The sequence below is a fragment of the Esox lucius genome, chromosome 13 (genome assembly GCF_011004845.1).
Source record: "Esox lucius isolate fEsoLuc1 chromosome 13, fEsoLuc1.pri, whole genome shotgun sequence".
Classification (NCBI taxonomy): domain Eukaryota; kingdom Metazoa; phylum Chordata; class Actinopteri; order Esociformes; family Esocidae; genus Esox; species Esox lucius.
Genome location: NC_047581.1, coordinates 18,321,758 through 18,335,509, shown reverse-complemented (window position 1 = coordinate 18,335,509; position 13,752 = coordinate 18,321,758). Strand labels below are relative to the sequence as shown.

The 13,752-nt window shown below is 37.8% G+C and overlaps 1 protein-coding gene across 4 annotated transcripts; it reads right to left on the bottom strand.

Moving 5' to 3' along the window:
• Positions 1-288: 288 nt before the first annotated feature.
• Positions 289-7,105, bottom strand: tgoln2 (trans-golgi network protein 2). 4 transcript variants are annotated; one of them, XM_020052786.3, is made up of 5 exons: positions 6,863-7,105; positions 4,092-4,504; positions 3,826-3,909; positions 3,590-3,640; positions 289-2,574 (listed from the first exon to the last, which is right to left on the bottom strand). In XM_020052786.3, exons 1-4 carry the CDS (start codon positions 7,029-7,031, stop codon positions 3,635-3,637), a joined length of 672 nt encoding a protein of 223 aa, XP_019908345.2. In that variant the 5' UTR covers positions 7,032-7,105; the 3' UTR covers positions 289-2,574; positions 3,590-3,634. The 4 variants fall into 4 exon arrangements, with proteins under 4 accessions (XP_019908345.2, XP_010874671.2, XP_019908347.2 ...); XM_010876369.5 differs by having other exon boundaries at positions 289-1,738; XM_020052788.3 differs by lacking the exon at positions 6,863-7,105 and adding an exon at positions 5,985-6,255 and having other exon boundaries at positions 289-3,640; positions 4,092-4,486.
• Positions 7,106-13,752: the final 6,647 nt, after the last annotated feature.

The following is a 13,752-nucleotide window of genomic DNA, read 5'->3' as shown; positions in this document are numbered from 1 at the left end:
GTCACAGCCTTCAGGTCAAGATAGTAAGTTTATTATGGCTAATCTCCTGCTTGGTCTTCTACTTGACTATAAGTTCCTCATTCTATTCTTGCCTCTACAATATTATTTGTTTCACATGATTATATCAGTTCTAAGGAACATCACTAATACATAAATCCCTGGATCTCTCTCATTATAAATATAGCATTATGTTTTATGTGTATTGTGCATAAAGTCCATTCTTGGGTGTCATCATAGGGCGTTTCTAGCTCGAAGTTCTATGGATCGTACACAAGGATGTTTTCCCCATTAAATTGAAACCACATTTATTAGGATGATTCACCGACTTGATTTCATGGAACGTGTATTTACATAACAGATTTTACTTTACATTTGATTACAATTATTCTCTCTTTTTAGGCCTTAACTAATTTAGTCTTGCTTATTGATACCCTATTGCATGTCTATGCTCAGCTATCATGCAATTTGTAAGTAAGCCAAGCCCCAATCAGTGTGAATGCTATGTATATTTTCATTTGAAGCCATTGAACTATTTAGAGCAATGTGGACTGCAAAAAGGTTCAAGTATTTAGAAAATAATTCAGCAAAGATAGGATAGGTATACATGTTCTAATTTTGTCTCTGTAAACTTAACTATAATTGACAAAAAATTTAATTGGAATGATTCCAAGGGAAAACATGAAAGACTAATTACACATATAGAAACCACATTATAAGCTATGGAGCATGTCCTGATCGGTCTGAGGCTTCAAGCCTCAACATACAAACAACGTATTCAAAACACAGCACAAATATTATGGACACCTTGACTCTGTGGGGTCACAGTGTGCCCAAAGATTTCCCATGCATTTGGCTCATTCCAACTAAAAACCAGTGTGTGCCAAGTAGAAAACATTTAAATAAACACATTTAGAATCACATGGTCATTAAAATGGCTATTAATATTGTTAAATATATTTTAATAAACTCTCAAAATAACATGGGCATTTTGTGTTTTGGACACTTTCTATTCTTAAATTAGTCCATTATTCAAAAAGGATATCTGTAAAAGGTGTACTTCAATTTATCAAATACATAGCTATATAATACTTCAAAGCAATATGTATGGACACTTCTGTGGAACAAGATCCTGGGTAGAAATAGTTATTTACAAAGCAGGCAAGGGTGATAAATATACACTGGTTTGATGCCACGAGAATATTTATCCAATACATATTCTTCAATCCTCCTCTACATACTCAAAATCTTTAGTAATTGTTTTCATTTTGTTAAAAAATGCTTACCAAAAGTGATCAAAGACCATGATAAATTTGGCACTGGTCAGTTATTCCTGTTATCTTAGACGTTTAGATACCTAAGAGCTACTGTATCTAGCATTTAATTTGTAGTAGTTCACTTCTGTAGTTCCCTCAGAAACTAAATTAGTATTGTTTTGTGGTGTCTGAGATGAATTTAGTGTGTCTGTATGGCATCCGCCTTGTCTTGTTATGATTAGCAGATTGACATAGCTAAAACTGACAAACTGGATTTACCAGTGACACTACCGAACCAAGAAGCCAGCTGGACAAACAAGAAAATTGTCTGCATTGTTCTTTTGTGAAAACCCAAATTAAGCTCCTGTAAATGCCTGGCTCAGAGCTGATGACAAATGGTGGTCAGTGCGCTTAGTAGTGCCATTGAGGCCATCACCATGTTGAAGTGGAGGTCCATAGTGTTCAATCAGCTAAACCTCTAAGTCCTAACAGATAACAAAAACAGAAATCACATGTTCATCACATTCTTCAAGTCTCTACGGTCTTCAGAATTTCCATCTATAGTCTTAATTTTGGCAATGTCTACCTAATTTAGACCTAATTTAGTGTCACTGAGAAAATGAAAAGGTTTGCGCAGGCCAGCTATCAATATTATCCTTTTAGGTCCAATTAGCTGAAATAAAATGAATTACGTGATGTCCCTTTCCAGGTGCTAGATGGCTCTAACCCAGGGGGTACACAACCATTCTTCTGATTTGCTGTAGGTACTGCAAGATTTTGTCCCAACCTTGCCAGCACACCCAAATTGAGCTAATTAATCTGTTCAGTGATAGTCTGAATTCAACACCCGTGGTCTTCCAGGTTGGTTAAATCAAAGACATGCCTGCACCACCAGTGGGCCAGGATTGCCTACCCCCACTCTAATCAAATTAGCAGTATAGGCCTAAATTCAAACACTTAACTTCAGTAATTCCCTTGGAAACCAAATTAATCATCCACTTGCATTATCAGTCACACCCAATGATGTAGGCCTACCGCTTACACTTCCGCTCCTCCACACCCACAGCCAATTGAAAACATAGACATAGCAACTAAAAGTCAACTTCCTTTGCCATCTCAGAAGGGATTTCAGCTAACAGACAACAAAACACATACAAAGTACATTTACATTCATCTGGCCAACATGATGTGGTAGCTTGTGTTGAACTTCTGTCCTACAGTACATTTGGGAGTATAGGTTAATGCTCAACCCTGGCAGGTGAACAATCTCACTGTTGAGTCTTCTGTCAAAACCTTTATTTGAAGAAAAACCTGCAAAAAACTGAGGACCGGAAGGAAAATAAAACAATTTAAACAAATATTCTCCTCAGGCAGTACATGTATATTCACTCTGTGGATAGTTTATAAAGGTACACCCGTCTACCACCCCTTTGCCTACAGAACAGCCTGAATTCTTCAGGGATTCATGAATTCTATGGAGGTGCTTAAAATGCTCTTTTGCAGCTGGCTGGATAAGCAATACATAAATGCTGCAAACAGCCAGTTCCTTCTCATCCCAAAGAGGTTCAATAGCTTTGAGATTTGGGGACTGTGCAGGCCACTTATTCTGAGACTGGTGTTTTTTTCGACAATCCTCAGTCAGGGAAGTAACCCAGTATAGTTGTCTCCTACAATAACCCACCTATCACGAGGAACAGCACACAGTGAGCTTTGAGACAGCATTTTGCACACCGCCGATGTATTGTGCCTTTATTTTTTTGGTTTGTTGTTTGTCAACAACAAGCTATTTTCTCTCACAGAACTGCAGCTGACCAGATGTGTCGTTCGTCACACCATTCTCAATAAACCCTCGACACTGTTGCTGGTAAAAAGCCCACAAGTGATTCTATAACTGCCAGACCTGGCACCAATGGTCATACACGCTGGAAACCCATTCTATCATTCTACTGAACATTAACATTAAGGCCTGCTTTACATAGCAAGCCACAGCCATCTGATATACCTATTGGAGGATTTATGTATGTAAACAGGGAACAGGGAGGTGTTCTTAATAAAATGGCCACAGAGTGTATATGCTGCATATCAGTCAGACTGCCTGACAGAGAACACAAAGAATGCTCCACAGAAACAAAATCACAAAAGAGTGCAAACACAGGCATGTTTATCATTGTCAGCATTACATATTTCCTAATAAGGCAACAGTGTTCTCTGCATAGACATGCAACAATCATACAAAGACAAAAATATATTACATAATATCCATCCAAGACATCAATATTGATTAAACCAAGCAGGTGTTCTTTCACTCAGTTTGGTGCCTTATTTCATATTCACACCTTTATCCCTTATTCTGGCAATACCTTCATGACAGTGATGCCACTTCACAACTGAAAAGAAAAAAAGTCAACAATAGAGCATTAGACAGGGAAAAAACAACCAATATGCTTTTTAAACCTAGCGTTACACATTGGGAGCATCATGTATCAAACCTCCAAGTATGGAAAGAGCAATACATGAATTTTAAAGGGATTAAATGGACACCATTTAAAAAAAGAATAATAATCTAACTTACATTCTGTTCCACCTTCATGTACTCTGTGGTTTTGGGCCGACGCGCCGATCTTGACCTCTTCCCCTCAACACAATAGGCAATAATCTAAAATAGACAAAATGTGTTTCTTTGATCATTATTTTAATTAATGTATATATATTTTTTTTTTACCACATTTATGATATAAGTTTCTTGAATATGCTTATTTTTTATGCGTATCTTTGTACCTAGTTTATGAACAACAATCAAAAGCTGCAATTTGTAAACCAATGTTAGGAACCAATTACCTTCCGCTTGTTGTGGTAGCTAATATAGAGCACGGCCACCAGCACCGCAGTACACACAAGGTAAACAAAGAAGTGACCGCTTTTTGCGTCTTCACGTGGGCTGTGGAAGTCAGCGTTATCATCGGACTCCTCTTGGTCCACCTTAGAAGTTTCAGCATCTATTGCTGGTTCCTTCCCAGTTGCTTCTTCATTTTTATCAGATTCTACTTGTTTTTTTCCATTTTCTTTAGATTCTATTTGCACAGATTCCTTTCCAGCAGATTCTACTGGTGCCACTGTAGTTTTAACAGATTTTTCAGGTATTGTTTTCTTTACAACAGGTTCTGGGGGTGTGATTACTTTTGTACCAGATAGCGTTTCATGTTCAGTGGGCGCATCCTTTACAGAGGTGGGACCTGGAATATTTAAACTGCCTGTAGATTAAACAGATCACAAAAACATGTTTAGTGTTTAACAGCTATGAAAAACATTGCTGGATTACCACCTAGTGAAATAAAACTAACCCAAGGTCCTACAAAACTTACATACATGTAGATGACAACACTCAGAGGGTGAATACAGACATTGACGAGGGAATTAACAAACCCTTAGGCCAACTACAGAAGAGTAAACTAGAGATGCCACCAGTTGGACACACCATTTGTCACTGTAAATCAATGAGCTAAGGAGATACCCTGCTTCCATCGCATTGTAGACCAAAATGAACATTTTCTGTGGTAAATGGCTAAAGTAAACTATATTTTCTTCAAGGGACTCAAATAAGGTAATTCATATTTTACATTAATATAATTACATTTGCATAATTTTCAAATTAACTAATTCCCCATCTTTTTAGAAGCTTCACAGTGGCCTATTATGTTTTTTTTACATTAACTGAGTAGTTAACTGAGTTGGTTAAAAAAAATTGTTAACTGAGTGACAACCATCTTTGATGCAGATTAACAAAGGAACATTATCTGATTAATTTATTTGAGTTCTGCTGTAAATGGGATGGGCATAACTTGCAGGAGGTAGGCTATGTTTGTTAACTAATTAATCAAATTATGAGATACAATCCAAATACCTTTCAGTTATTGGTTTGTGGTTAGTAGGCTGTGATTTATTAAAAATGTCTCAGGGAAAGAAACATCAATGATCATCAGAATTGAAAAGAAAATGAATTATTTTTGGAAACACTTTACAGATAGAGATAATATTTGGATGTATAATTTGGCAAGACCAAATCTCCGGTTGCAGCTTTTCGGGTGTGTGAAAATTGTAACATGATCTTACTTACAGAAGTGTACAAATAATTCCTTAAGACTACATTTACCAAAACGAATGTTGATTTGCCCCCTTTCATTATTGGGGTGGATGATGACCCTGGTTCTATCGAGCGACAGAGGGCAGTATAAAATCATAACAATACAGCTGCCCTCTATTGCTCAAGAAGAGGCTGACAGTCAGTATTCAGCATATTAATTCAATTCTCAAATATCTTCGTTTATAACGTCATTAAATTTTTTTTTTTTTACTATTGTCTTTTACTATTCAACTAGAATGTTTTTTATTGCGCACGCAGAAACGAAAAAACAATGTAACTAATGTCATGAGAAATACGAGAGATCTGTGTGGGTGAACCGGAAAGCGTATTAATTTGTAACAGGGTTAGCTACAGTACATACAGTTGTTTAACGAGTGGTTTGAGGAAGTCTGGTACTACTTTAGAAACGATGAATTTTGGGAAAGAGGTCGATGGCATTTACAATGCTCTCACAAGGCTTGTAACTATGAAATTAGCTTTAAACCTTAATGCTTTTGATTAACCAGATCCATGCCTGGTTCGGATTAATACAATGACAGAGGTAGCTAGCCAGCTAAAATAGCTATTCATCATTACAAAACTGAACTCACCTCTGACACCACCAGACAAATAAGCCTGCACGATGAACAGCAGAAATATTTTTCGCATTGTGGCTTTGCGGCAACACAAATCAAACTATACTGACATAAACATAAATTACAGAAAAGCTTGTCCGTAAATCCCTGGATCGAGTTGTACAGTATAGTAGCTAGCTAGGTGACGATGCATCGTGATGCATAGAGAAAATTAGAGGACCTGGGCGTAAAGGCGTTTTGCATGAACATGTCCGCTGAATGCGTACTTCGTCACATAGGTGTAGTTTCTAACTTCATTGGCTGATCCCTCCTGATTATCCTGTTGTCCATTGGATGATCCCTCCTGTTGACACAGTTGGTCATGTGATCCTAATTCCAACCGGATTATTAGGAGGGATCAGCTTTTTAAAATGACTAATTCAATATGGCGATGGCCTCAATGGATCAGTGCATGCGAGAAAATACATATTAACGGCATGGATACAAAGATAGACCTCTTTCCAATCCCATCTATTGATGAAAAATTCCTACTCCTTTCACAGCATAGAGATTAATATATGACTCTACAAGGTGTATACAATAGGTCACAAGAGGCAGCAGTGACTGCAATCAGGATACAGCACTACATGCGTTATTGCATTTATAAAACACTACCAACATATTTCAATAATGTTTTTTGTGGTTCTTAGTTCTTTTTGTCATGTTGCCACAGATGCAAATATTTGATTATTATTTTTGAAGGGCTGTTGTATAAAAGCAACAGTATATCAATACTGATGATAATCAGTAATTTGGAGGAAATGTGATAATTTTCAGTTTTTTACATTAACGTAACATTAACCAATGCTGATGATCTGATTTGACTAAAATATTAATTTCACTACTATATATACCTGGATATTCCTTGCCTCTAAAATGACTGCCAGTGAACTCCGACTCTGTGTAAGGGTCTGTCTGAGGCATTTCCCTCCTCTTTTCTGTTGCAACACTGAGTTCTCTTGCTCGTTTGTTTAAACAAATTGGTGGTGTAGCCACAGTAGCGAAAAACCTTCCTACATACATCGCATCGTTTTAAATCTGCAAAATAGCTCCACACGATGCTCCTCTTTCGTTCAGCTATGACATTCATGCATGCAATGAATGTTGGCATATGGGTCGGATTGGCGGTCGGTGCCCGGTAGTCATGGTGCACGCCGCGGCGCGCTGGCGTGCGCGACGTGTACGTTCGTTGTTTGAGTTCACAATCACAAGCAACGGCAGTGGAGCTGGAGAATAAATAACGTGTAAACGACAGCGGAACGTTGTTTGCACAGAGTGACAGTTCTACTCTTTGATGAAATGGGTGCAACCTATAAGAGAAACTGAAACAGATATCGATCCTATTGACGCCAGAATCGATCTTCAAAAACTATCTGTAGTGCATATGACTGAGGGAACATGTACACGGAGCTCCAAAATCTTCATTAATCACGATATTGCAATATTTGTAAGGAACCTGCAGAGGTCAGTACAGGCCTATTCTAATTTTGTGATGGATCAGTCGATCACATGCGGCTTCAAAAAAAGTAAACAATTAGTCAGTTCCATTAATTCTATGCATATTACTCTTTCTAACAGGAAATCCAAATATTTAACATGTATTATATGCTACAAATTATTCCTTTTAGGTTTTGTTTCTATTTCTAAGCAAATTCCCGGTAATACACATTTTGCTTCTATATTTCTTCTTGGGTGGGGGGGCAGCATGCCTGTGTTCAATAAAAAAACAAACGTTATTTCTTCTAGGTTATTACTGTACTAATATCCTAAAAAATTTAATAAAAAGCTCCAAAAGATGAAATTTATCTTTAACAAAATGACCTTGAGTACCTCTTTTTGCAGCCACATTTTTCTATTATATAGCCTTATAGTGAAAGACCAGAGACTACAAATTATAAGCTATAATCTATCAAATGCTAGCATATTTCATGCTCAAGACAAAACTGAGGAACATTTTATAAAAAATTTACAGGTACAGAAATAATAGACATTTTCTGGTAGCTAAATACCAACACAAAATCGCTGAATTTGAGTTAATGTGAGGATAACTAAATTATGGAGGAAATAATTGTTTTAAATGATTAAGCTGGTGACTGAAATTAAAAGGTCAAGCACTAGGCCCCATGGAGCGGGACTTGTTTTGAATGGAGCATAATGTTTCAACTATAAATGGGACAAATCTCATGAGTAGCACCTTTAAGTAGAGAAAAGGGTGAGAGCGGGATGAGCAGCCTGCATTGGTGCAGCCTACTGTGTGGTTTGGGTCCACTGAACGTCACTATGATAGAATTATTAGATCTTTATTTTGAGCAACCAATTAGGATTTCAAGTCAAGCTTTTTGGTTTGCTATGTTTTTAACCAGTAATCTTTTCTTTTTTTTCATTAAGTACTTTTCTCTTAAACCTCAGATTTTGAGTTGGATGTTTAATATGTTGCTTATAATGTGCATCAGTTACAAAGCCATGAAATTCCAAGTTTGAAAGCAAGTGGTTTTGATGGCATGGGATACATATTGGCTCATGCATGACATAATACACAATTTTCAGGCCCTATTTGTCTCAACAGCGCAACTTTTCAACTAGTGGCCAATAATCTTGGAATGTACCTTTATTGTGTGTCAGAGGAAATTGGCTAGCTAGGTATATCAATATTTCTCTGTAATGGAAAGCAGACATCTTGCTGGCTCTTGTTGGATATTTTTTATCCTTTTGCTTACTTTTTTGTATAAAATGTTTTCACCATTTTCAGAAGAAGTACTTCTGGGAATTAACACCCTGTTATCATCTAATAGTGGCAAGTGGCCAATCAATTAATTTAACATGTGATGCTCTCAACTAGCTTATCAGCAAGACATGAAGCTGTAATATTCTATACTTTAGAGTCACGATTAAATGTGAAAATTAACCTGCATCTCACTGGCTTCTCTCTGAATCACCATGATCAGATAGCAAACTCAAGTTAGAAAAAAGAGGGAGGAGTAAATCTTTTTGTAAACAACATTTTTGGTTAGAATGTCTCAACTAAATGAGCTTTCTCCGCAGGGTGGCCGGGCGATCCCTTAGAGATAGGGTGAGAAGCTCGGTCACCCGGGAGGAGCTCAGAGTAGAGCCGCTGCTCCTCCACATCGAGAGGGGTCAGCTGAGGTGGCTTGGGCATCTTTTTCGGATGCCTCCGGAACGCCTTCCTGGGAAGGTGTTCCGGTCCCGTCCCACCGGGAGGAGACCCCGGGGAAGACCTAGGACTCGCTGGAGGGACTATGTCTCCCGGCTGGGCTGGGAACGCCTCGGTGTCCCCCCGGAAGAGCTAGAGGAAGTGTCTGGGGAGAGGGAAGTCTGGGCATCCCTGCTTAGACTGCTGCCCCCGCGACCCGGCCCCGGATAAGCGGAAGAAGATGACATGACATGATGATGACATGACATGTCTCAACTATTTGCTCGTCTGAGCTAGATTACCCCATAGTAAGCTGCAGATCATTTTACCTACCAAAAACAGTTTGAAAACTTGTCCCAACTATTGTCCCACCCCAATCAGTGTCCCCATCCTAATGCCATTAAGAATCTTTTTTCAATAGAGTTCCACTAGCTTTTTCTGACCAACTTGATCAACCTTGAGCGAATCTGCCAAAACAAATGGGCCCAAAGCACTGTGGACTATGTGCAAATCTGGTACTTACTTACCAATTGAATTAAAGCTGAAAGTGCAGCTTAAAGTGGCTTTACCACATTTTGCTTTTTGGCAATTAAATATTTATGCAAGCAATATATTTCTTATAAATACAGTGGGGAGAACAAGTATTTGATACACTGGCGATTTTGCAGGTTTTCCCACTTACAAAGCATGTAGAAATCTGTAATTGTCATCATAGGTACTCTTCAACTGTGAGTGACGGAATCTAAAACAGAAATCCAGAAAATCACATTGTATGATTTTAAAATAAATAATTAGCATTTTATTGCATGACATAAGTATTTGATACATCAGAAAAGCAGAACTTAATATTTGGTACAGAAACCTTTGTTTGCAATTACAGAGATCATACATTTCCTGTAGTTCTTGACCTGGTTTGCACACACTGCAGCAGGGATTTTGGCCCACTCCTCCATACAGACCTTCTCCAGATCCTTCAGGTTTCAGGGCTGTCGCTGGGCAATACGGACTTTCAGCTCCCTCTAAAGATTTTCTATTGGGTTCAGGTCTGGAGACTGGCTAGACCACTCCTGGACCTTGAGATGCTTCTTACGGAGCCACTCCTTAGTTGCCCTGGCTGTGTGTTTCGGGTCGTTGTCATGCTGGAAGACCCAGCCATGACCCATCTTCAATGCTATTACTGAGGGAAGGAGGTTGTTGGCCAAAATCTTGCGATACATGGCCCCATCCATCCTCCCCTCAATACGGTGCAGTCATCCTGTCCCCTTTGCAGAAAAGCATCCCCAAAGAATGATGTTTCCACCTCCATGCTTCACGGTGGGGATGGTGTTCTTGGGGTTGTACTCATCCTTCTTCTTCCTCCAAACATGGCAAGTGGCGTTTAGACCAAAAAGCTCTATTTTTGTCTCATCAGACCACATGACCTTCTCCCATTCCTGAGTGTGTGGACAGGTGTCTTTTATACAGGTAACAAGTTCAAACAGGTGCAGTTAATACAGGTAATGAGTGGAGAACAAGAGGACTTCTTAAAGAAAATCTAACAGGTCTGTGAGAGACGGAATTCTTACTGGTTGGTAGGTGATCAAATACTTATGTCATGCAATAAAATGCAAATTAATTATTTAAAAATCATATAATGTGATTTTCTGGATTTTTGTTTTAGATTCCGTCTCTCACAGTTGAAGAATACCTATGATAAAAATTACAGACCTCTACATGCTTTGTAAGTAGGTAAACCTGCAAAATCGGCAGTGTATCAAATACTTGTTCTCCCCACTATATCTCCCAGCATTCAACCAATGTCACTACAATAATCTTGTTTAGAGTTTTCTCAAAATTATAAAATTATGCATTATCATTTAGAATTTCTATTTTTATAGCCTATCCTGCTCAAGTTGTAACTATAATTGAATGAACAAATATTTTTTGTATAAATGTCTCCTCGGCTAGTGGTGAGATAGACAGAGAGATAGGCAGATTACTAGGTAGCCAGCTTGTTACTTCATTGATGTAAAGTATAGCTTACCTGTTGAGGAGAAATATGTCCTAGCTTTTAATTTCCATAATGTATATATAGAATCACACATTTGTGTGTGGCCTACCTCAATTATAATCCTCAGTCAATTGGTTGTTTTTAGGATTGTATATAGTTTTGATAGCTACCCTGAAACATAATTGAAGGATATTGCATTGATTTATCTAAAAGTGAATTAACAACTAATATTTGAAACTGAGAAGAATCATACCAACTCCACTGTCTCATGTGGGACTTAATTGGGTCTCCACATGTGTCTATGCAATGTGTCCACGTCATGCATTTGAAAGATCAAAGGGTTAACCTGTAATGAATTCAAGATCAAAGGAGAGCCCAAAAAAGAACTTTGGCAAGAGACTGCAATAATTTAATGAGCAAATTAACATGTATTAACATTGACCTTATGATTACAAGGCAGATGTCTAGTAGAGGCAACCCAACACAACACCTACTCTTTAAATGGATGGACATCAATAAGTAGAGGTTGATGCAGAATTGAGACATTAAACTAACCTCTTTAATTACAGGCATATATACATTCAGATGGACCGGAGAGGCCTGCTATGTGAAACACAAACATGGTCTTAACATACAAAACAGTTGATCTTGAAACAACTAATGTGTTGGCTATGTCTCTGATTGATTCATTCTTAACTATCTCCATCATGATGGTCATCTTGACTTGCGTTGGCACTTTAGTCAGACTCCAAATGCAAATGTAAAGCCTAGAATCAAGACTAGACATTGACAGCTCTCTTGTGCATGCACTAATGAGACAACAATCACACCTGCCTAATAGGACACATTTGTGACACCAATTGTCCAAATAATTTTGTTACCCTTAAATAGACTAAGTACACAACTTGCAGCATGAATGAAAATACCCTCAAACTAAAGATGTCAGTCTGTGCTTTAACCCCAGTATCATTATATCATTCATATTCATATTCAAATTGCTGTAGTTCAGATCCAAAATAACAAAACTAATGTCACTCTCCAAATACATTATGGACAGCACTGTATGTACATCTGAAATTTAAGTTAAACTTAATTCAAATCCCTGACTCTGCACCAGGAACAGTCTGATATATTGTTATAATTGTAAAATGTTCTCAATAGATTGTCCATCCTAGATGAATAGTTGCAACAGCATTTGAAGGCAAGCCCCTCAACAAGAGATGGAATATTCCCATAGGTCAAGGGTTCCACGGATTATTGCCAACAAGTGGATGGCATCCATGGTTTCTTGGACCAGTGGGGGGGGGGAAGAATCATTGATAGACCCAAATTCTTCAATCGAAGGGCATGTCAACTTAATTAAATGTGAAAATAATTAATCTAAATGTATTTTATTGCATTAAGAATTCATTAACCTATGAACTTCAACACACCTTAATAACAAATTTGTGTAGTCTCTAAATATGTATGCTCATGCTAATTTACTATCCTAATTGCTCACAAAAAATACTGACCATAGCCATGACTGACTGAGATATCAGTAGTGCTGATGCAGGGCTTTCCATTATTTCTCACTTTGTATGTAGACATCATACTACCACTAGGGTTTTAAAAGGTCTTTTGGAAAATAGCAAATGTGTTCTACTTTCAACAATGTTGCTGCCTTCCATTCAACTGCAACTGTGAGGGACTGTTGTAATTCCTGGAAGATTACTATGCCCTAATGACTCTTAAAAATGACTGAACACAACAACAATATGATGAGGAATTCTATTAAGAAGAGGCAGGCATTGTTTAAGATGATTTGCCGTTATGCTGATTGAAACCAAGCATTTTCTGTGTTGAAAAAGGGTCCCTATTTGAAGTATCCTCAATTCTAAATGAAGAAATGGACTGTAAAATAATGCCACAAATGCCACTGTAAAATAATGCCACAAAAGTTGATGCCCTACCGCAATGGAATACACTGTTAATTATTTGGTCCGTCTGCCAGCAGGCATGGCATCAAATAATAAATATACTGTCACAGAATGTACATATGTATTTAAAGTCCAAACATTTGGCAGATATGCAGTATACAAGTTAAGTCACTTTGGAAAATATCTTTCATTTACCAACAACACTGTTAAATTATCTAATATATAGTGCCTGGCAAAACATTTCAAACCCCTGACCAGTTCTCTCATATTACTGATTTAGAAAAGGTACTTTTAAATGTTTTTCTGTTTGTTAATTTTAAAACACAGAAACTCAAACACAAATATTGTGTATTAAGGTATTAAGGTGACATTGGTGGTATGTTGGGAAGTACAGGACCAACAGTGAAAATGAGAAAGGAGTATTGAGATGGGCAGCACCACCTGTAGTCATAGGGGATTTACACAGCACAAGTCTTTTTCTCCTTTGACTTGCTGAGGGAAACAGTCCAGAAATATCTTTTTTAAGATGACAGATAAGAGATAAAACCCCTTTATGTCTTTGAAAATGCTTGACCTTTTCTGTTTGATGGGTGCATCAAAATGTTTCCCACAAAACGTTTATCTTGTATGATGCATTCCTACCTGCTAAACCACCCTTAACAGATGCCATCAGCGTGATGCGGG